General features: G+C 47.1%; 1 protein-coding gene across 3 annotated transcripts; it reads left to right on the forward strand.

The window, feature by feature from the left end:
• Positions 1-337: 337 nt before the first annotated feature.
• Positions 338-22,317, forward strand: TENT5C (terminal nucleotidyltransferase 5C). 3 transcript variants are annotated; one of them, XM_067034059.1, is made up of 3 exons: positions 358-443; positions 1,120-1,312; positions 16,778-22,317. In XM_067034059.1, exon 3 carries the CDS (start codon positions 16,804-16,806, stop codon positions 17,977-17,979), a length of 1,176 nt encoding a protein of 391 aa, XP_066890160.1. In that variant the 5' UTR covers positions 358-443; positions 1,120-1,312; positions 16,778-16,803; the 3' UTR covers positions 17,980-22,317. The 3 variants fall into 3 exon arrangements, with proteins under 3 accessions (XP_058897404.1, XP_066890160.1, XP_066890167.1); XM_059041421.2 differs by lacking the exon at positions 1,120-1,312 and having other exon boundaries at positions 338-443; XM_067034066.1 differs by lacking the exons at positions 358-443; positions 1,120-1,312 and adding an exon at positions 11,207-11,265.
• Positions 22,318-22,715: the final 398 nt, after the last annotated feature.

The raw sequence follows: 22,715 nt of genomic DNA on the forward strand, positions 1-22,715 counted from the left end.
AAGGGAGTCCCAGCAGCTCCAAAGTTAAGGGGGTGTCGACGCAGCCCCTCTCTATTGCGCCTGCGTAGTGCTACTCCCTTTGGCACCCCGGCCCCTTCTAGCCACCGAAGATTTACTCGTCTCTCGGCAACCATTCACCCGAGGAGCCAATCAGAGGGCACCTTTCGCCCTGCCCTCGCCGTCAGCGCCCAGGCGGAAGGATCCCTTGGGCGACGGCTCCGCCCCACCCCGCCCCTCGCTCCCCCGGGAGAGTAGGCTAAGGGGCGGGGGTTGGGGCGGTCGTGGCGGGCGGGGGCGTGGTCAAGCCGTTTAAGAACGGAGGGGGCGGCGGCAGGACGGTTCACTCTGTGCCGCTGCCTGGGGGCTGTAGTGACCGCGCCGCTCCTGCTGGGGGCTGCCAACGCCAAGGACCTGCCTCTGTGGTCTCCTCCGCCGCCGCCCAGGTGAGTCCACGGCCCCCTCCTCTAAAGGTGCGAGGATGCGCGGTCCCGGAGAGCCGCGAGTTCTGCCCTCGGGGTGGTGGTGGGGAATCTGCCCCGGCCGAGCGGAGCTCCAGCCTTCTCCAAGCCTGGTGGGGGCACGGCGGCCAGAGGGGAGGTGCGGACAGGTGCCGGGCCCCTGTGCTCCCTTCCCCTCCAGCCCCCGCGACGTCACCCCCGCCCCCTAAACAGCCCTCCCCCGAGGGCCAGGCGAGAAGCTCCGAGATGGGGCTACAACTTTCCAGAGACTTCGGCCGGGGCTGGCAAACTTCAGCGAGTTCCTGCTCCGCGCATCGCGCAGGCTGCGCTTTGGCCGGGCGCGGGCCGGGCGCGGGCCGGCCGGCCGAAGAGTGTGTGATGGGGGCCTTCAGCACCTTTCCCGGGTCCGACGGCGCCCGCCCCACCCCTGCCTTGCTTGCGGTCTCTCGGGCTCGCCCCGGCGCTCCCGCGGGCGCGCACACCTCGGCCGGTCGGCCGGGCGCGAATTCGACGGCGGCGGTTTCGGAAGTCGCAGTTGGAGACGCAGCGTTCAGGGGCTGCATCTAGCCAGGGACGGGAGTGGTGGTCCCCAGGCTCGGAACCTGGGCCGGGGTTTTAAGGAGAGGGCGGAGATCCCTAACTTTTCCTGCACTCGCACTAGACTGGGGACACCGAGAGCCGCAAAGTGATCCAAGCGAGTGACTCGTGCGCTGCGCTCCTCTCGGAAACTTCTCGGGAATACTGCGTCCGTGACCTGGTTCCTCCCCTTTGAGGAGTGAAACTTGCTTAGCCTGTAGTCTGAAAGCCACGGCCGTTAAGTGGACTCGGCTAGCGGGGCCGCGGGCGGCTTAGAGGTACGGTGCCCGGGAGGTGACGCAGTCCAGATCGCGGCGGTGAGAGGGAGTCAGAGGAGGGGAACGAACCTGACGAGTACAGGTTGGTAGCCTGTACACCTAAACGCAGAACGCCTGCCGGAGAAAACAAAACGACGCTACCTCAAAGGAAGGGAGGACTTCCGGGGAAATGCCTGGCGAGTTTCTCTGGAGAACGGGAGTTGAGCCGGGCTCACTAGAACCGACTGTTAGGGCTGGACCCCGCGGGAAGGATCAGCTCGGTTTCCCACCCCCCCACACTTTTTTTTTTTTTTTTTGTCCGGAGGAAGACTTCTGCAGGGCTGACTAAATCTTTGTCTTAAGTAGGGACCTGCTGCCTTTTAACGTTTGTTTATCTGTTATGGAGTTATAACATGCAAACCGTGGACTGTTCAAGTGCACTTATTACAGTAAGCGTTTATAAAGACTTTGTAATCATTTGTATTGTGACAATTCGTATTCAGGATATTTGGTAGGTGGGTTGGGAGCCTGAACCTCCCCAGGAAATAAAGTGAAGATTATTAAATCCTCCTGAAGTAGACTTCTGGCTTGGCCCAGCTGCCCTGCAGGGGGGATGTGAGTGGCCATTGTTGGCTACACTAACCTTTCAACGTGAGTAACTTGGCAGGGAAGCAAGCCAGGCAGCAAGCCAGGCAGCCGTCAGGGTGGTAGGAGCGCTTACCAGGAACTGTGCCTTCTTAAACCCCCAGAGGTGTTACTGAGGGAGTGAGACCCGAACTGGAGACCCTGAAACCCTGCCATCGAAGGGGTTGGGGTGGGGACTAGAGAACGCTGACTCTTCTCTTCCCTTTCAGGAAAGCTCTGAGCTGGACCAGCAGGGGTTCTGCCCTTTGACATTCTTGTTTGTGAAGGTGGAGAGCTTACTTAGTATCTCAGGAATCAAGCTTTTACTTGAGATAACTGAAACCTTGTGTCTTAAGGTATACCCACATCTTTAGAGTCCATTTATTCTCAATAAAGAGTTTTTAGAAAGCAGATTTTGGTATATTATATATAATGTTTCAGGTAGCTGTGGGTAAATTTAACCTCAAAGTTAAAAAAAACATTTTTCTCTGCCAGAAGGCCTCTAAATTGTTACCCCAAACAAAGGTTCCTAATTTCATAAGTTAGTGTGTGTCCATAGAGCGAACAGCAGCACTTTTTATGTTGAATTTCTTCCACAATACCCGCCTTGTGTCCAGAGATTAAGTTGGGGTAACTGAAGGAAAGGATTGGCGTTTGGCCTGTTTGTCAGAATGACCGTGATTTGGTTGAGCACCTATGGCTTCTCTTACTAATGTGCTCAGCTCGCCTGTGAGTACAAGTAGCCACCGAAATCACATCCTGAGTTGCAGGAGCTCCCCTGCCCCACCTCCCAGTAGTGCCCCACTGAGCCTGCATTCCCCCAGTGTTCAAGGCCAGGCCAGATTGTGCACATCATGCACTACCCATCAGAACAGAGAAGTCCTCACACTTCTGAGAGTCCAAGGAACTGCCCAGCAGCAAAGATAACTTAGAGTGGACTGTAGCGTCCTTGTTCTCCCAGTGCCAGAAACGGCACATACGATGCAAAATTAGAAAATGCCATTATTTTTTCAACTGCTCAACTAAGTAGTACCCTGTCTTCATTTTCATCTTTGTTATGTTGTGTGCATGGTGTCAGTCACTAAAGAGTGACAAGCCAAGAGCAGCGAACGGACGTGGTAAACCCTTTTTGTGTTGCTGAGAAAACATCTTATGGATGCCTGGGACTAGTTTCATGAGTTAAGTTAAACTTGTGATGTTGTGTTTGGGTTTCTCCGTCTGGCACGGGGCTCTGGGGTATTTCTGTTGTTGTTGTTATTGGGGGGGGATGGGGCAGGGATTAAGGGGAAGCAATGCAGAGTCTGAGGTGTTACTTGGGATAAAACATTACTCTGGTTAGATAAGGTCCATTGCTTTTATGTGTTGTCACTGAGGTAAACAAGGCAATATAGAAAAATGCTTTCTGCCATCTTGGTGTTTTGACTGTAACATGTTAAATAAATGGGCATAAGCAGTATTATGATGAAGCAGACACCTATGTTTAAAGAAATGTTCATGTGTTTAAAGCCACTTGGGTACAGCAGTAGTGCTGATCTCTTGTGATGCCTCTGGAACTTCTGGTTTCAAATGTTTTTATCCTTTCACTACATGCATTAATAAGGAAGCTTATATTTGGAATTTAAATGGTTTAGAGGAAGCATCTTTGTGTAGCTCAACTGTGTAAGGAAGCCTTATGAATTGTTTAGAATTAATGGATTTTGTACGGCTGGGCCCTGTATCCTGTTCTAGAACTGTTTGCAGAACCTCTTGGAACAATAGGGGAAAAACTAATGTGAAGAAATAATTGCTGATGTTAAGCAACTCTCTGTGTAGGATGTTTTTTAGTCTCGGAGCCTTTGGGAGTCTTGGTCACCCAACTGTGTAAAGTGTTTATTTCTTGGATAACAGTCACCGAGTCCGTAAGTGGTTAAGTGCTTCCTAGGTAGTAGTTTGTGCCAGGTGCCAAGCAGGCCAAGGGAATGGTATGTGAAAAGGCCTGTGGAAATGCTCTGGATGCAAGAGGAGCTGGGTCCACCTCAGAATGTCCTTGAGGCACTTGGGTTTTGCCAGTTTGTTGCAGCCACTGGCATGTGGGCCCCAGGAAGGCAGGGGTCTATGCTCGTTGCTGAATGCCCAGTGCAGGACCTGGCACTTAGAAGGTGTGCCTGTTAACTGGATCCAGTGCTCTGCTGGCATCTGACTGCCATTCCTCTCAGAGAGGGAAGCACACTTCAGGAGATGGCGTCCTGATGGGCCAAGATGCTGGCACACATTTTTGGATCGCAAGCTCCGGGCCCAGAATGCTGAGTGGCTTCGGGGCCTTTTTAAAAACGGAGGCCTCAGGGGTGTAGGTTTGGAGCGAGGAGCAGTGACGACTAATTGGCCGACAGCTGAAACTCCTCAGGCTGAGCTCCAGACCCGCTCCCTTCAAGCTCTCCCCGCTGCCCATCCACCCCAGCACAGCCCCACAGCGCGCACTCAGCCTTTCTCTCTCCACATTCACTTGGGTGCTCGTTCTGCTGAGTCTTTCTCTTTTTAACTTTTTGTTTCCCGCTGCCATCGCTGACCTGGTTTAGGGCTGCAGACAGCAGCTCCGTGAGAGTGCTAGCCCAGCACCTCCCCCTGCCTCTGGCCAGCTCTCTGTCCCGGCACCTCCAACACCTTCAGAACTCACGGGAACTGACCCTCCCTCTAGAAGACGCTCTCCTTTGAGGACCTGTACCTTTCTGACCTTCTGTTCTTTCCTGACCTCCCTTCCTAATTGACCTACCTTGCCTCATGGAATACACACTCACATATTTGAGCAAGTTAATACTCCTTCTTCCTCACCAAACTTTGTCTTAATCCAGCTTTGGACCCTTCTCAGAGGCGTCTGATCTTACCCCATCTGGGGGTCCCCTTATCCCACAACCTCTTCTCATCAGTACTTCTTTACAGTTCTACCTTGTACCTTATTTTCTAGTTTTTTTCAAACCTTATCTTAAATTGGACGAGCGCAAAAAGTTCCATATCTGTCTCTATATTTGCTCCCTGTAAACACATTTTGAGAAGAAAATTATCCATGAATCTTGGACTGCTCCCACCCTCTCGTGTTGTGTCATAAGCTCCTCTCACCTTGCATAGCCCTGACTAGGATGGGAGAAGGGGTAATCCTCCACCTCGCCTGGCTGGCTACCCCTTATCCTCCAGACACACCCTGTTTATCCCTGACCTGCCACGGCTGAGGAAGTTGGCATCAGGACCACCGCAGCCGGCTGACCCTGTACAGGCTTGGCCGGTCCTGGGAGGGTTGCTGACCCACATGCGGAGATGAAGTGGATGCGAACGGGGCACCTGCTGTGTGTCCAGGTGCCGGCCGGCCCTGGGGGTGTTGGGTGGGGCGCTGGCGCTGCTGCTCTCTCCCTTGCCCAGACCCTTTGTTGTCTTCATCCTTACCCCCTCCCTGCTTCTGACGCTGCTTTAGTTGTGAGGACACCTGGGTTCTGGTCCTGGAAGTGCCACTGCCTCTTTTAGGTTCTACCTCTTCAGTTTCTTCATTGTAAGAAGGACAGTAGAAATATGAGTCACAATTAAGTTTCTAGTAGTCACATTAAAAAGTAAGAATAAGCAGGTGAACATAATTCTGTTTAACCCATCATGTCAAATACTATCTTTTCAATTTGTAATCAATATAAATATATTAATGAGTTATTTTACTTTTTTTCCCCCTCGTACGGAATCCTCAAAATCCAGTGTGTATTTTACCTTCACAGCACATCTCAATTTGGATTTGTCCCATTTCAAGCACCCAACAGCCTGTGGATACATTATTGGGTGGCACAGATCTAGACCATCTGCAAAATGTTTCACTGTCAAATCCTGATTCTCCTCGCATGGGAGGCAAGAGTTAATAGCACAAGGTTTTGGAGGAAGAGTGTGAGCTAGGATCTAAGCTCTGCCGGGGGGCAGAGATCTTGGTCTCTTGCTTCCCGATAGACCGTAAGCTCCTAGAACAGTGTTTGGAATGTCGTAGGTACTCAGATATCTGAAAGAACGAAAGGAAGCTCCGTCGTTGTGGCCCACTTGCTGATAATCATTCACTGTGTGAGTCAGACCTGACACTGAAACACAGGATATTTGAGTCCTAGTCCAGTGCTTGTTCTCTTGTTTTTCTGTAGTTTCTTAGAGAATAATCATAAGGTAATAATAGAATTTCGAAGAACTGAAGATAAAATCTTCTGAGATTGGCAGGGGACCAGGACTCTAACAACTTATCAACAATTAAAATTTGAAAATGGGAGAGAAAATAACTTTCACGTAAAAGGTGTCTACAAGATGCCTGATAACAGCAGCACGTGACTTGGTAAATGCTAATTTGATGATAAGCATCCCAGTGAGCCACATGCATGGCTTGTACGGCTCACACAGGTGAAGACACCAAAGACAAGGTGGTTTGGCCTCGTCATGTGCAGTTGGTGCAGAAATAGCTACCACTCCATGGTCTTGCTCCTTCACTTTAATCCTACCCCTCCACTCCTTCCCCCCCTCCCCTGCCCTCCTACCCAAATTTCTGTTCTTAGCAGTATTTATGATGATGTCAGAAGGACCACTGAGGCTGGTGATGTTCACTTGGGCTGCCACCATGCTCAGTACCTGGAGGTCAGGTACCTGCTATGCGAAAGTCAACTCTGCAGGGAAGGATCTATGCAAAACTAAAACTGGGATGGAACTGTATGTGTAATTAGCATCCTCACTGAAATGGAGGCAGCTTATGCTTAGGTATCGGTAAAGGGCGGGGGGGTATATGTCCAAAGTAGGAGAAATGCTACATTTGAGCAACTGAGAGTGCTTGTCCCTTTCCTGATAAGGCCCACGGGATGCTGCTGGTGATGAGATGGGGCTTTTAGCTGACTGAGGTTCTCATTTTGGACAACTAACAACAGTACAAAGCTCTAAACTAGAAAGTTAGATGGTAAATTAGTTTGTGGACACAGCCCTTGATAAAACCTGGAGTCTGTCAGCCCTTAAACCCTATGGATTGTATGTAAACTTGTTCATCTTTACAGTAAAGTCTCCTAGGAATTGTCCTATTTTACCCAGCCTAGTCAGTCTCTAAAACTGTAGGGCCAGCTCTGGGGATCTCTTTAAATGAGTTCAGACTAGTAACATCTCTGATTTAGAAAGAGTCATTTGGTAGGAGGGAGGGAGGTACCCAGGAGCAACAAGGATTATTTCCAGTTCAAGTTGAGCATGGAACACTTAATCATGCTGACACCTTGGAAAAATCAAGGCTTCTATGCCTCTCTCCCATCCAGAGATATCTGTGTTCTGACCTTGTTAATACTTACATTTGCAACGATTCAAGGTATTCCTTTAAGCACTTGAACTTCTGTGGTGTCCCTGTTACAACATCCGGGATAGTGTTTTTATTCTGTCTCATGCTGTTTTGCTGCCACAGCATGAGTCCTTCCAGCGTTATCTCTCCAACCACACTTACTTAAGCGTCCTATTTTGAAAGACAGGAAAGAGCTTTCTGTTTGGAGTCGTCTCAGGGCGGGTGTCTGTGGACGAGGCCCAGGCATTGATAACCGTGAAGACTGTATGTTGGCATCAGTGGGGAGGGAGCGCTTGTGAGGGCGGTCCCACTGGGAAAGCCTGGGCAGAGTGAGAGGGCACTGGCCTCTCTTCCCGCTTCTGCTTCCGTCCGGGACACTCTTTGCCTTTGGCTCAGGCAGCATCCCTGTTGCCGTGGGAAGTGAGCCAAATTTTTAGACTCTAGTACGCATCAGTGCTGAATGGCTAGGAGGATGCTGATAACCCTGAGAAAATAGGTTGAGGCCACTGGCTGAATGTGCTGGAACGGAGTGAGAAAAGACCACCTGCGGGGTTTGTTGTGTCACTGACTGAGAGCAGTTTTCCCCAGGCACAGCTCTGTGGCGTGGGGCACTTATATCTTTGGACTGAGGTAGAGTGTGTTTGTGGGTGTTTGAGTGAGCAGCTGTAAGCATAACTTCTTGTAAAAAGCTAACAAAGAATACATTTTCTTGTCCTTTTAATAAGCAAGGCATTATTTTGTCTGGTTCTGTTGCTTTGGGCTGTCTACTAATCGAAACTCTTATTCAGGTGTGCGTCTCAGTTATCTGTGACTTCGTAGTGTGTTTGGGGACAGTGGGAGAGTCTCCAGAATGTGGCCTCCTCCCAGGTGGTGGGCCGGGGGCCCTGCCGAGGGGCTGGCAGCTGGCAGACAAAAGGCTTCCCCAGGCTTCCCTCTGGTCCTAGATGACTTCGACCTTCACCTCCCTAGGAATTCAAGGAGTAAGGGAGGATTTCTCTGCAGAAGGCTGAATCCCTGTTGACCCTGGTTTTTCTCCTTTTTGCCCACTTATCTGCTGCAGCGTATATCAAATCCGTGGTCATTCCAAGTCCCTGGCTCTCTCTCTCGAGGGTGAAAGGATCTCAAGGGTCAGACTGACTGCACACAGGTGGGAAAAGGGGCAGGTGTCCAGTCTTAGGTTCAACGTGCAGGCCTTCGTCAGTCTGTTCCAGGCTGTTTCTGTTTCAAGTCTGTACCAGCTCTCCTTCCTGTGCCAGCCCTTGGGGTCCTGATCACTTCTTGCCAATCTACCTACCTTCTCTCTGCAGCTCCAGTTGGGTTATTTGTTCTTGGATCTGATAAAGTTACCCTCTTGTCTGCAGGGAGTGTCTTGTTCTGTTGCTTCATCCGCAGATTCACAAGCCTGATCTTCCAGCCACCAGAGTGACTCCCAGCAGCTGTTCCTTTATTCTGTGAGCTGGGCATGTGCCTTAGTTGCAGATCCAGACCAGGATCAGCCCATTCCTAAAAGCTCTCTCCTGTGCTATTATTTTTTCTTCTTTTTTTTTTTTTTTTTTTTTGCGGTATGCGGGCCTCTCACTGTTGTGGCCTCTCCCGTTGCGGAGCACAGGCTCCGGAAGCGCAGGCTCAGTGGCCATGGCTCACGGGCTTAGTTGCTCCGCGGCATGTGGGATCTTCCCGGACCAGGGCACGAACCCGTGTCTCCTGCGTCGGCAGGCGGATTCTCAACCACTGCGCCACCAGGGAAGCCCTATTTTTTCTTCTTAATGCTTGCCCAGTAAGCTGACTATCCCAGCTCCTTCCACTCCTGGCTTCTCTCTCCCTTCAGGACTTGCTTTCTCTGAAATCACCACTGCCTCCCAACCTGGCTGGTATCCTGGAGCTTCCTCAGAAATGAGGATCCTAGGCCTTCATCTTTCAGCCATTGTTCCTTTACAACAAACATTCGCATGACTATACTTAATTATGTTCATTCTGGTGGCTCCCATCAGGCTGGATACACCCCCAAATCCATGATGGTTTTGAGGGAGAGAGTTTCTGTACTGACAGTTGTTAGTTACTTTCATCCTAAATGCTTCTGCCTTGCTTTCGGCACTTGCCGTCTGGCCTTAATCCATGCAGGGGGCCTTAACACTTCCAGCCAACTTCTTTCCCACCCTCTGATAACAAAGCTTCATACCTTTCTTTTCTTTTTCCTTCTTATTGCTATCTCCTTCCTACAACTACCTGAACAACCAGCTTACCTTCAAAGCCCTGCCCTCACCCCAACACATATACCAAAGCTGTCTGCCACCTAGGAAGCCTCCCAAGTCCCTTTTCTGCCACTTCCCAGCAGTGCGTCCTTGGACAGTTAACAGCGTGTGTATCCTCTTTGTTCTCCAGTTTCCCCACCTATGAAAGTAGGGAAATAGTATCTCCCTTACAGGATTGTTGTAGGAATCGGATGGGTTGATCCAGATGAACTTACAGCACGGTTTCGCTGCCTGTTTGGGACACTGTCACATAGTTTGGTGGCTCATAGGGCACCTGGCCAAACATCTAGTCACATTTGGTGTCCCCTGGCTGTGGCCGTCTCTACAGGAAGAGCCTGCACTCAAGCAGGCAGTAAAGGCTGGTTGACTGAAGCTTTGCTGTCTTCAGCATGTACAGTGGGGATAAGGGCGATGGGAAGATAAGGCGTTGCAGTTGTATAGTTGGCAGAAGGTAGCTCCTTTTTTTGGATAAGACCAGTACAATTTCTGTTTTAGAAAAGATCACTTTGGTAGCAGTAAGCACTGGTCATCCCAGCGTACGTGCGGGTTTGTAACTTAAGAGCTTATTGCCTTCTCCCCACCTGCCGCCCACCAGTGGCAGAACTTGACCTTGGTGGAAATTGTTTCCAGTTCCAAGAGTCAGAACACTAGGTCCAGAGCTGAGGATCTGGGGTCAATTTGCTTAATCTTTCCTGATCCTTATTGTTTGTGTAAAAGGGACAGTTGTCGCTTCCTCAGAGTGCTTGTGAGGATTAATGGGAGTGGATGTGAAGTGGCTTGTACTAAGTACTCTTCTGTCTGCTTGCCCGCACACCTCTACACCTTCATTTTATAGGAGAAAAAGAAATAGGCCCAGAGCTGTGGTTTCCATTCCCTCAGCTGGATGAGGGAAGAGATGGGATGGGATGTTATGACAGGTGTTGCCATCTACTTTCACTTCTCCTTAAATTCCCTAAGCTTTTATAGGCAAGGAAGTAGTTTCTTTTTGCTTAAAGTGCCCTCAGTTGTACACGGAGGAGAAGAATTTGTATGGAAAATCGCAGCCATGGGCGCATGGGTCCCCCCTGGGCCAGGAGCCAGGGACGGCAGGGGTCTTTGTGCCCCATACACACCTCCCTTGGAGTCTGTCACCAGTTTTAGTCCACTGCGCATGGCTGGGTCTCTGACCCTGAGCTGGAAAGGGTCACTAGGAAGATCCAGGCCGTTGGGGTAACATCCGGTTAACAGCATGTTGTCATCAAAGGAATGCTGTAACGTGTTTGAGTTTCTTTTGTGTTCTTAAGCCCACAGCAGGGTCAGGGGAAGAGGGTGCTGCTCAGTTGCCTGTGGGCTAGATGGGCTGCCATAGCTGAGAGCGCCTCTCTCACACTGCAGCATTTCCATGAAACCTTCTGGAGCTTCCATGTCAGATGTCACAGACCTAGGCTTAAATATATACCGTCTTTAACTTCACAGATGTACATCTCCACACACGCCAAGGAGACTCTGGGCATTTCTACAACTGATGCCAGGCACAAACAAATCAGTGTTGATTTGACCCAAGCCCTCGACTGTGAGGCCCAGACCTATTACAAGTGCTCTTAGCATTCACCTCCAACCTGTCCATCTACCTGTCCTCTTGCCTACCCGGAGTCCCCTCATGCTTTCATAGCCTCTGTCACCCTTGTTTCTGGGATCTAGATATGGTAGGGGGCGGGACTAGAAATAACTTTTTTTTTTTTTTTTTTTTTTTTTTTTTTAAATGAGGGCTCAAACTGGTTTTCAGATCATCCTGCCTTGAGTGTGCCTGGCAGTGGGAAACAAAGGTAAGATAGTGTGCTCAGGGAGCTTGGTTTACTCTTTGGGCTTCGTTTGTCTTCTCCTCTCACTTTTGGCTGCCATCTCTACAAACTTGTTTTCCACTAATGTGTGTGTTTTATCATTCTGCTGCAGCCAGATGCTAAAAGAAAAGGGAATTCAAGGGAACCTAAGACAGTCATTCATCACAAGTCAAACTTTTTAGAAGATGAAGTAGCTTAAACTGAGCAGGCAGTTGGTCATCCTCACTTGTAAAAAGGTGCATGAATTTTCAAATCAGTGAGACATCATGGTTCCCGCCTTTCCCAGTTTCTAGTGCAAATTACAATGCATCTGCTTCTTAGACAAGTAAAGGGAAATCAAACACTTTAGTTTGAATTTACCAGGTTTCAAATTAAGTTTTTTTCTAGTTACTATTTCGTTAATTCTGCTAATTAGAATCTGCCTTTAACCAGGGCCTTTCATGAATGGAGACTGTGTGTTTCACGTGATTCTTTTATGCGGGGATTATATCAATGTTGATCTCAAGTGGTTAGTTAAAACTGAAACCATTACACTAAGCTCTGGTGTGTTATCTAAGCACTAACGGCCTATGACTTGGATTTATTCTGGTAATACCACGTTTGTCTAAGTAACCTGGAAATGTACTTTTGATATTTGAAATTGTTTGGATAGGTGAGGGAAAACAAAGGATTCACTTCTAATAGGCATCGATAACTTATTTTGGGCTCTTCTAATAAACTAAACAACAAATATAACTTAGCCTAAATTTGAGTCTTCAGTAGCTTCAAGAGCTGCTCCAGATCTGAGTCACAGTAAATTGGGAGAATTAAAAACTTGGACTTGGCACATGTTCTGCACTGTGCTTTTATATAGACTACTTTTTTCTAAGAGTTAACTCCATTATTCATATATGTGTCAGAAGTTGTTGACATGGAAGATGCCAACTATAGGTATCTTAGGTTCCTGAAAAAGTTTACTGCATTTATTAAGGTTCTTGCAACTGTAGCCAGTAACCAACAGCACCATGAGGCTACTAGCTGTAATATGTCTGAAATGAGAAATAGTAATTCTTGTAAAACTACAGAACACATTTTTGGATACTAAACATAGATTGACACTAAATGAGATGACTTATCCATTGTTTTGAAAGTTAGGGGGTTTTTTTGGATAAACAATGGACATCATCTTTCAAACACCGCAAAAGTAGAAAATTGACTAAAAGCCATTCCAGATAAACACTGTCCCTCCTCCTCTGCCTGCCCCTCTAGAGATCAGTTTTTAGGCTTGGAGGGGACGCTTCTAAGTGTATTTGGTTTTGGCACGTGGATACAGGGATGGTGGGGAGGGCTAGGAGGAAAGGAATTGAAGGATTTAAACAAGGTAGCAGATTAGAAGGCTCCAAAGGGGAGAGATTTTGGAATATGGCTCATAAGATTTTAACTTTTTTCAACTAATACATATGTAGGTTCCAAATTCAAGAGAGATAAAATAAGTTTTCTTTGTACCCTGTACCCCAATCTAGAAGTGGTATTTGGTGAAAGCTGAACTACTTGTATATCCTTCCAGAGATTTTTGATTGTGTAAGCATAGACTTGTGCTTTTACACACACAGTTTCACACTTGCTTTTTTATTAATCAATCTTGATAAGCATTTCATATTCATACAGATAGAGCAGCCATCATTCTTTTGGACAACTGCAGGCATTTGTATCCTGTTGTATACATGCATCAAGTCATTTAACTTTCTTTACCAATGACTATTTGTAGCTTTATAAATAATTCTTCAATGAATATCCTTGCATATACTTGCAAGTATACTCACAGGATAACATCCAAAGTGGACTTCCTAGAAGTAGAATTGCTATGCCAAAGGGTATGTCCACTTAAAATTGAGAGTCCCATGTTGTTCTTCAGAGGGAACCCACGGGCAGTGTACCAAAAGTGTCTGTTTCTTGGTCTTTGCCAATCTGATAGGTAAAAATGATACATTGAAGTCTAAATTTGCCCATCCCTTAAGGTAAGTTTGAATATGTTAAGTGTCTGAGCCACTGTTCATGTCCTTTGCCCCTTCCTTTATGTTGGGGTTCTAGTATTTCTGAGGTGTAGGAGCTCCTTATTCATTAAGGAAATGACTGCTTTGTCTAATGTTACAGGTATTTTCCTGGTTTTGTCTTCTCACGTCTTTATGGTGTTTTCACCGTGTAGATGTTTTAATTTTTATGTAGGCAAATGTATTAATTTTTTGTGACTTCTATGTGATTTAGAAAGGAATACCTATTCTATGTAAATTTACATAAATTTCCTGTTTTTCTGATATTGTTAGGGTTTCATCCTTTTACACTTAAGTCTTTGATTCATCCATCTAGATCTTAGATTGGCACAAGCTAAGGAGCCAGCCTTGCTTATTTTTAAAATCTAGATAACTATCCAGATGTCTCAAAACTTTCCCTTTACTTTTTGAATGCCTCCTTTTTATACACTAAATCCCCTTATGTACTAGATTTTCATTCTAGATTTTAAAAATTCTGTTTCATCTATTTGTCTGCCTTTTTCTGCCAATATCATTGCTGTTATCAGTTATTGTAGCTTCATAATATCCCTTACCAGGCTAGTAGACATCATTCCAATTTTTAATAACTTTTCTGGCTATTCCTGCCCCTCTTCCCATTAGAACCTTACAAATTTTCAGTCTAAAATAGATTCTAACTTTGAATCTACTACAATTTCAGAGATTTTAAAATATGTGAAAATTTTCATGCATATGTACTACACCTCCCACCCTCCACCCCCACCCCAAGAATGAGTGATAGCTTTCCTCAGATTCTCTCTGGTCTTAGATGTCTAATGTTAAGAGCCACTGTTCTAGAGGTGGGAGTAGTCCTGACTTTAGATGACTTCTTTTTTTAACAAGTCCTTAAAAAATGGCACGAGTCAAAAGTGATTCCTGGGCTTCCCTGGTGGCGCAGTGGTTGAGAGTCTGCCTGTCGATGCAGGGGACATGGGTTCGTGCCCCGGTCCGGGAAGATCCCACATGCCGCAGAGCGGCTGGGCCCGTGAGCCATGGCCGCTGAGCCTGCGCGTCTGGAGCCTGCGCTCCGCAATGGGAGAGGCCACAACAGTGAGAGGCCCGCGTACCACAAAAAAAAAAAAAAAAAAAAAAAAAAAAAAAAAAAAAAAAAAAAAAAAAAAGTGATTCCTACAACTATTCTCCTCTACAACATTATTGAGTTTCTTCCTAGAGATTTTTCTTAGAATTAATTGTTCCTTCTTTTCCAAGTACTGATTAAATTGCAGCTCCTCCTCTGTTGCTGTGACTTCTTATGTCCATATCAGAAACCCAAGCCTTGGAAGCACACTAACAGCTGATACACAGGGTAAAACAAGTTGTATTTTTATAGGTAAATCAACACACCTGGCAGAAATCTATGTCACTAAATCATGGTTTAGCAGAGTTTCAAAACAAAGCTGGAGCCATACCTTTCTGTAATCATTTGAACTTAATTGTGTAGTGCCCTATGCAGTTGGCACAAGTGTGATGTGTGCTACGCTCATCATTAAAGGGGCCACAAAGAACTAAGTGTATATAGAGCACATTAAAAAGAGATCTCTACTGTCCCAAATCTGACTTGAAACCAAAGGCCAGCCACAGTAAACATCAAGTATTTCATCACAGATTTTGCTTGGTATCACCTTAACTTAGAAGTGCTTTGGTAGGATAATCTAGATAGGCCTAGGGCTTTCTAACGCTGTCCAAACAGGTTTGAAGGAAAACGTGTACCTTCCCTTTGGCAAGTATTCTTCAGTAGCAAGCAGAAGAGTGCCCATCCCCCATTGGCCTTCCTGGAGCCTGCTTTAATCACGTGATCTACTTTCCCATGGCCAACTAAGCAAATTCAGTCCCTTAACCTACATACTAAAGGGAGCCTGTGATCTGGCTTGAGAAGAGGCGCATGATGGCCGGACTGGACAACCTGTCAGGTCTCGGCTGCCTTCGACCCCTCAACCCCAGCTGAGAGCTCTTGTTGCCTTTCTGTCAGCTGTGTCCCCGCCCCATAAATGAGCTCCTCTGTGGCCTTCCTGTTCGCCCCCATCAAATGACACTTCTTCTGCCTTCATATTATGTTTTCTTTCATCGACACACTGCCTCATATTGAGACACTGTGTTCTCACCCTCCTCCTTGATGGCCAGCTCCTGGAAAGCTCGTCTTGGTGTGTCCAGGGGTGCCCCCAACACGGATCGACAACCATCCCATTGATCTGAGCTCTGTAGATAAGGCGAGGGTCTCTGGCACCAGTGCAAGACTAAAAACCCAAGTTGGAACCCCAGGACTACGCATGCTGGACGTGTTTTCAAAGGCAGCCGCTTCCAAACAATGAAACTGCAGGTCATTGGGATGGATTTTGTGTGTCTAGCAAGTCAGAAAAGTGAAGGGGGTGGCAAAACTTTCTGTTTGCAGCGAAGTCTGAGGGCAGCACCTCAGCATTTTACATCCATCTAGCTAGTATGTGACCCATGTGGATCCACAGCACCTGGACTTTCTAATGTATCCGTTTTTGTTATTACATATTAGTATTTCCAGGGACTCTATTGTTTCATTTTCTGAACAATATGACTTAGTTGAAAATTACTTTGGAAACCTTGTGGTTCTAGCCGGTGATGTGCGAGAAGCATGTTTTTCTCCTAGTACTGAGTGCTAACTTTGTTCTCCTTGAGTAGACTGAAGGGATTCTTTTTCAAAATACCATTGAAAAATCACACTGCCCTGAGGAGGTTTTCCACATCCTGTGTGGGGCCTCCTTGCTGGGCAGAGGGTTCCACTGCTTGGCTGACCTAACCCTTTGTTACTCAGGAATTTTGTCATTCAGACACCTCCTTGGTCCTACCCTGGAAAACAGGATTGTTTGTTACGGGGCAGACAGCTCCGGTACGTGAAGAGGATATCGGTGTATTTGGTTCGAGCAGGACTAAGCCCAGGGTTGAAAATCCACCTATTCACAAAGAGAAGGAAGCTTCTCTTGCGGATCCTGTGTTCTGTGTGGGCATTGTCCCAAGGTATCAACCAGCTCAGGGAGCCAAAAGCAGGAGAGGTGATTTCCATGGAAAACAAGGAAAATTAGCCAAACCTAAAGACCCTCTACTGAATAATGTTGTGTTTAAGTTACTTGGTTTAGTAAGTTTGTCTGCTTCCCTTCACACACAGACTCCACTCCCGACCCTACCCCCCACACAGACAGAGCGGGCAAAGCAAACAAACCCCACAGAAAACAAAAGTCCGAAGTTGTCAGATTTGGTGTAGGGTAAGTTTATGTGTATATTGTCCTTACTCCACGCAGGCACCGTTCTTAACATGTTTAAACTCATTTAATCCTCAACAGCGGCACCCGGCAGTAGGTGCTCTTTGCCACTTTGCAATAAGGAAGATGTCCAGAGGGAAACTAGCATCATCTCGGAGTCCCTGGAGCTGCTTTGCCACATAAAAGTGAATCCTAACTCTGTTTCTCTTCCCTCCCTTTCAGTTTCCCCGGCAAGAACATCCCGCAAGATGGCAGAGGAGAGCAGCAGCACCAGCGACTGCGTGTCCTTCGGCGTGCTCACTTGGGACCAGGTGAGCCGGCTGCATGAGGTCCTGACCGAGGTCGTACCCGTCCACGGGCGAGGCAACTTCCCCACCTTGGAGATCACGCTGAAGGACATCGTACAGACGGTCCGCGGCCGGCTGGAGGAGGCGGGCATCAAAGTGCAGGACGTCCGGCTGAACGGCTCTGCGGCTGGCCACGTCTTGGTCAAAGACAACGGGTTGGGTTGCAAAGACCTGGACCTCATCTTTCACGTGGCTCTGCCCACAGAGGCCGAGTTTCAACTGGTCAGGGATGTGGTTCTGTGCTCCCTCCTGAACTTCCTTCCAGAGGGTGTGAACAAGCTCAAGATCAGCCCAGTTACTCTGAAGGAGGCGTACGTCCAGAAGCTGGTGAAGGTGTGCACGGACACTGACCGCTGGAGTCTGATCTCCCTCTCCAACAAGAACGGGCGGAACGTGGAGCTGAAATTTGTGGATTCCATCCGGCGTCAGTTCGAGTTCAGTGTGGACTCTTTCCAGATCATCCTGGACTCCCTGCTCTTCTTCTATGACTGCTCCAGCCACCCCCTCTCCGAGCACCTGCACCCCACTGTCATCGGGGAGAGCGTGTACGGGGACTTCGGGGAAGCCTTGGACCACCTGCAGAACAGACTCATCGCCACCAAGAACCCCGAGGAGATCCGGGGCGGGGGGCTGCTCAAGTACAGCAACCTCCTGGTGCGGGACTTCAGGCCCACCGACCAGGACGAGATCAAGAGCCTGGAGCGCTACATGTGTTCCCGGTTCTTCATCGACTTCCCCGACATCCTCGAGCAGCAGAGGAAGCTGGAGACCTACCTGCAGAACCACTTCGCTGAGGAGGAGAGGAGCAAGTACGACTACCTCATGACCCTGCGCAGGGTGGTGAACGAGAGCACCGTGTGCCTCATGGGCCACGAGCGCAGGCAGACCCTGAACCTCATCTCCCTGCTGGCCCTGCGCGTGCTGGCCGAGCAGAACATCATCCCCAATGCCACCACCGTCACCTGTTACTACCAGCCCGCGCCGTATGTCAGTGACGGCAACTTCAACAATTACTACGTGGCCCACCCTCCGGTCACCTACAGCCAGCCCTACCCCACCTGGCTGCCCTGTAACTAACCTTGAGACCCGAGGGTTTCCACAGGGGGAACCCCCGTAGGGCGAGGGCTCTCAGGTAGGGGAGCCTCCTTCTAGATGCAGGTGTTTGGCTTTTAAAGGGGAACTCAGCTCTGATTCTGCTTTTTTTTTTTTTCTTTCTTTGTGTGCCCATTGGAATGGGTCTCCAGTATATCATGAGCCAACCCTAAAGGGACCTGTTATTCCAGTGCCACTTTGGAAAGTGCTATAGGAACTATGACCTATCCACATCTTTCCAAGACAGACACTAACGTGCCGTGTGTTCCAGACATCGGCGCAGGGACGTCTGAGCTCCGTGCGGTGGTTGAGATTGGGAAACACGTGGGCAGTGTAGAAGTCTCCAGCTGCTGGGCTTCTCACTGGAGCCTATGGTATGGGATGTCGGCCCTCACTTGGAATTCTCAGCACTTACGTGAAAGTTGTGCGGATGGTCTATTTTCTTGTGTCCATTTTAGTACCGCAGAAAATGGTAAACGTGAGGGTGCTCTTGTGGCTTAATTTTTGTTCAAGGGACTAAATTGCTTATGTTTATTCTCTGTCAGCAGAGCTGAGGATTTCTCTCCTCAATAAACCAAAGCCGATAGCTGGAGAAATTACCATCTGGTTGGAAGTGGTTTATGGTTTAGACGCTGTGCTATCACGAGGAATTGTGAGATATTGCTGAGAAAAAAAAAAAAAAAAGACCTTTTCTTGAAATGTAACTTGAAAACAAAATAAACTGTGCAACATAATGTTCAGTTAGAATTGTGGTGGGGGATTGTAAATAGGAAACGTGAATGTTCAATTTTTCTTTTCTTTAAAGTGAGGAATTCTTATTGAATGACACTTTTTTGTTTCCCTCATCAGCTCATCACTTTTGTCTTGCTCTTCCCAAGACTAAGGATTGTGCCGAGTCTAGAGTCATTGCCATAACTGATGTGAGGGTCTTCCCATGTTTTAATCGGAAACCCATTTTGGTCACATTCCAAGTATGACTGGCTGCTTTTTCTGGCGTACTTTGGCTGATTTCTGTTTTTGTTTTTTCAAAAATAGTGGTTTCCTTCTCCAGGCTTTTTGGATAGCAAACAAATCCAGGGATTTCAGTAGATCCGAGTGACCTGTGGAATGGTCTGAGCCTACGGGCAGAGTTCTCTGGTTTAAAATTGCTTTCGATTCGCACCTGCTGTCCCTGTACTGTGTGTGAGGTGGGCGCTCCTTCCATCAGTGGGGCCTCGTGTGTATCCGAGCCCCCAAGGCATCCTCCAGAGGATTCCTTCTGGTGTATTTGGGAAGAATGAAGAGAATGAAGAAGAATAATCTTCCTTACTCTGGTAGATTGACCATACTTGTTTATACTCTGCACTTTAGAAGGCAAACAGTGTTAATCTCTAGTCTGAAGCAAGCTTAGCAAATGGGAGAGTTCTAGGCTACTGTTGCTTTCCCAGTAGGGTAAGGGACTTTGTGTTTCGAAGCTTTTTGTGGGATCTCTTAGAAGGCATCACTTTAGGGTATCAAGGGCAAAGAAACTCCATATTGCCAGCCAGCTTAGTTTCTTGAGTGATTTAATTAAATCCATGCTCCTGATTTTTACTTTCTCCTGTGTCCATAAAAATCCCAAGCCCCAAGTGATTGCCTTCTCCTTGCTTGAAGCAATGAAGTTACCTTAATGCTTAGTAGAAAAGGAGTGGTGTACCTTTTTCTGAAGATTATATTTTCAGGGTTTTCTTTTTCTGGAATACGTTGTCTTGGTCCTCTTGAAAGCAGATCGGGCATGACTGAAACCCGAGGCTTAGTTGGTATCCATGTTGTGGACTAGTTGAATAGAAGTCACTTCTTAGTGTAACCAGCTTCTATTTCCCTGTGAACCAGTAGTTATATTTGAATTCACTGTCTTTGAGTCAAGGCTGGTTCTACATTGAGGTGGGTCCTGGGGTGCTTCAGTGTTAAAAAGGGCAGTGAAGAGTGAGCCCCAACTTTAAAAACTCTGTGGTCATCCATGACCTTAAAAGGCTGCCATTGTGGTCAAATGGCAACATGTTTGCACAAAGATGACAGGTCTGTTTAACCAAAGCTCTAAAATATGACAAAGCCGCCAGCATAAGCACTTGCTCACAGAAGTCAGTATTGCTTCTACTAAGAAGGCTTGCGAATCAGGGTAACCAGGGTCCGGATGAAGGTGGGATCAGAACTGCATCAAGTAATTAAATTTCCAGTTTGTCCTTGGAGTTCTTTCTGCTTGATATCTTTTTCCTGTCTGCTACTAGTCCTCCTTTAAGGATGAAGGGAGGCACAGAAGTTGCTAGAAATCCCCAGCCCCGCAGTTATTTACCATCGTTGCACGGTGGCCAGCTCGATAGACTCCCTTCACCTGAAGTTCTTAGCCCAGCTGTTTTGAAGTTTGAGAGTAGACCTGTGTTCTAGAACCATCAGGGTAAAAAGCTGCACTCGTCCAAAGTTGCACTTTGATTAAATACCACCCTGGTCTAGTGGTGTCTCCATCTGCTCTATGAGCCTCTTGCCTGCCTCGGAACAGGTAACCTTGAATTTCAGGTGTCTGGAAATTCTAGCTGGAACCTGCCTTTTGTGCTGCTCACACAAGCACCAGGTACTCTGAACTTGTACTGAGTCCAGTGGTTCCTCTTCTTTGTGTGTTGAGTAATATGAAACTTGGCAGTGGCAAAGGGCACTAAAGTTCAAGTGCGAGTTCTAATATAAATGTAAGCAGCCTCGTTTGCTTCAGGGCTCTGAGCAGTTTTCTGATGCTTTCTGCAGGCATGCAGTTTTTGTTACCGCAGCCTGCTTCTTGGAACCAGGTTGAGCAGCTGTGAGATGAAAGCTGTACCTTTTCCCCCACGTGTTGGCAGAAGAGGACACACTAAATTCCTGGCCTCGAGCTTCGTCTCACCTTTAAATCTTACCTGGGCAGTGAGACACTATTCCTCACTCAATAACTTCAACTCTGAAACTAAACTACATCACTGACACCTTCAAATGAGGGTTCCTGCTGACTGCACATGGGAGGGTGGCAGGGCTCACAGCTGGGAGGACCTCGCAGGTGGGGAGAGGCGGGTAGGGAAGATGCTGGGCTCCTGGTGTGTGGTAACAGATGTGGTTTGGCATTCAAGGGTTTTTTTTGTTTTTTTTTTCCCCCCCAGTTTGATATTTTTCCCCCCTGGTGATTTGAGTCACAGAGAACTGTGTGTGAACGTGTGTTTTGTGGTGATGCAATAATAATGAAATTGCTAAAGCCCCAAATCTGCTTGTCCTTCAGCCTCTCTGCTAGCACTAGCCCCTTACCTTCATGGTAGATTAGGATTTTAACCTAGTACTGCTCTTTGTTAACTTTGGAAAATGGTGCCACTCGAAAGCAACTTCCTAACTTTAGGAATACCTCCTTTTTAGTTAACTTTCTGGTACCAGTGCCTTGTTTTAGGATGCAGCTAGACTCTGAGCTCAAATGTCCTCTTCCAGAGAATAAATGATAGTTACCTAGTTGTGAGCAGAGAGCAGAGACCCTAATGCTCCTTGGGGCCATGGCTTCCCGCTTATCTGAAGGTCTGCACACTAGGGAAGAACGCTTGGGGTAGATTCTGTGAGGTGAAAGAATATCCAGTTGCCGAGGTTAGATTCGATTTTTAATCTGGCAGAGACCAGAATGTCACAGCTGACTTTGGAACATACTCCAGTTCGGCCAGTTCCATTCAGAGGGCCAAGGGAGGGGTGTGTAGCAGGGGATGTATTTTAAAAGACCTGGCAAATTTTCAGGATTATTTGTGGAGACTTCCAAAGTGAGGATCAGGAAAGAAAATGCTTTCTTCTGAGTTCAAGTTCTAAATCTTGTTTACCTATCACTTAAAGAATAGTTTAAGTGGAAGCAAAAGAAAATGCTTGGAGTTTTGCCTGGGCTAGTGAGGGGTGGTGCAAATTGTCATGTGTGTTTGCATAGGAAGGTGAGAAGACCATCCGCTAAAGAGGAAGTCGTTAAATAATGTGGATCTGTGGGAGTTTTAAAACTCAAGCAATCTGGTCTTTTTTTTTTTTTTTTTCATGAATTAAAAAAAAAAATCACTGCTTTAGGAAAATTAACTTTTTATCCATTAATTTCCAACTTACTATAGATGAAAAGATACAAATTAGACTAAATTGGAAGCTTTTTTGTTATTCTATATTTGCATAGCCTTTCAAATATTAATTTCCTAGGATATGTGAGGTTTCCTCTTTGGTGTAACGGCCACTGACCTTCTTATGGGATGCAGGTGAAATCACTTGTCAATGCAAAATGTGTTAGAACCTGATGAAATAAAGCTTTGAGTTTGAGAAATAAAGATATATTTAAAAAGACCATGTCAGTTCTGCTCATTTCTTTATGTCTCTTCAATGGTGAACTTATTTTAGGTTTCAGGAAACACGTTGCACAGTGGTAAGCAGTTATCAACATCATCAGTCTTGGATACTTGTCTGAAAGATGGTGCTTTTCTCTGTGTGGTTACCTTGGGGGCTGCAATGCCCGTAGTATTTGGATTCAAACTGAGCTTTGTTATCGACCACAGCGTCTCGGCTAACGTTTACATTAGGTGGTGTGGTCTTGAAATCCACCTTCTCTGGCACCTTGTTTGATTCAGTGCTAAGGGCTAGGTTCTCTTGAGCTTGACCTTGGCCCTAGACCTATTTCAATAAGGGAACCAAAATAACCTCAACTATACTGTATACAACTGCTATCTTGGTGTCTTCACATTGGA

Source organism: Kogia breviceps, chromosome 1 (assembly GCF_026419965.1).
Source record: "Kogia breviceps isolate mKogBre1 chromosome 1, mKogBre1 haplotype 1, whole genome shotgun sequence".
Lineage (NCBI taxonomy): Eukaryota > Metazoa > Chordata > Mammalia > Artiodactyla > Physeteridae > Kogia > Kogia breviceps.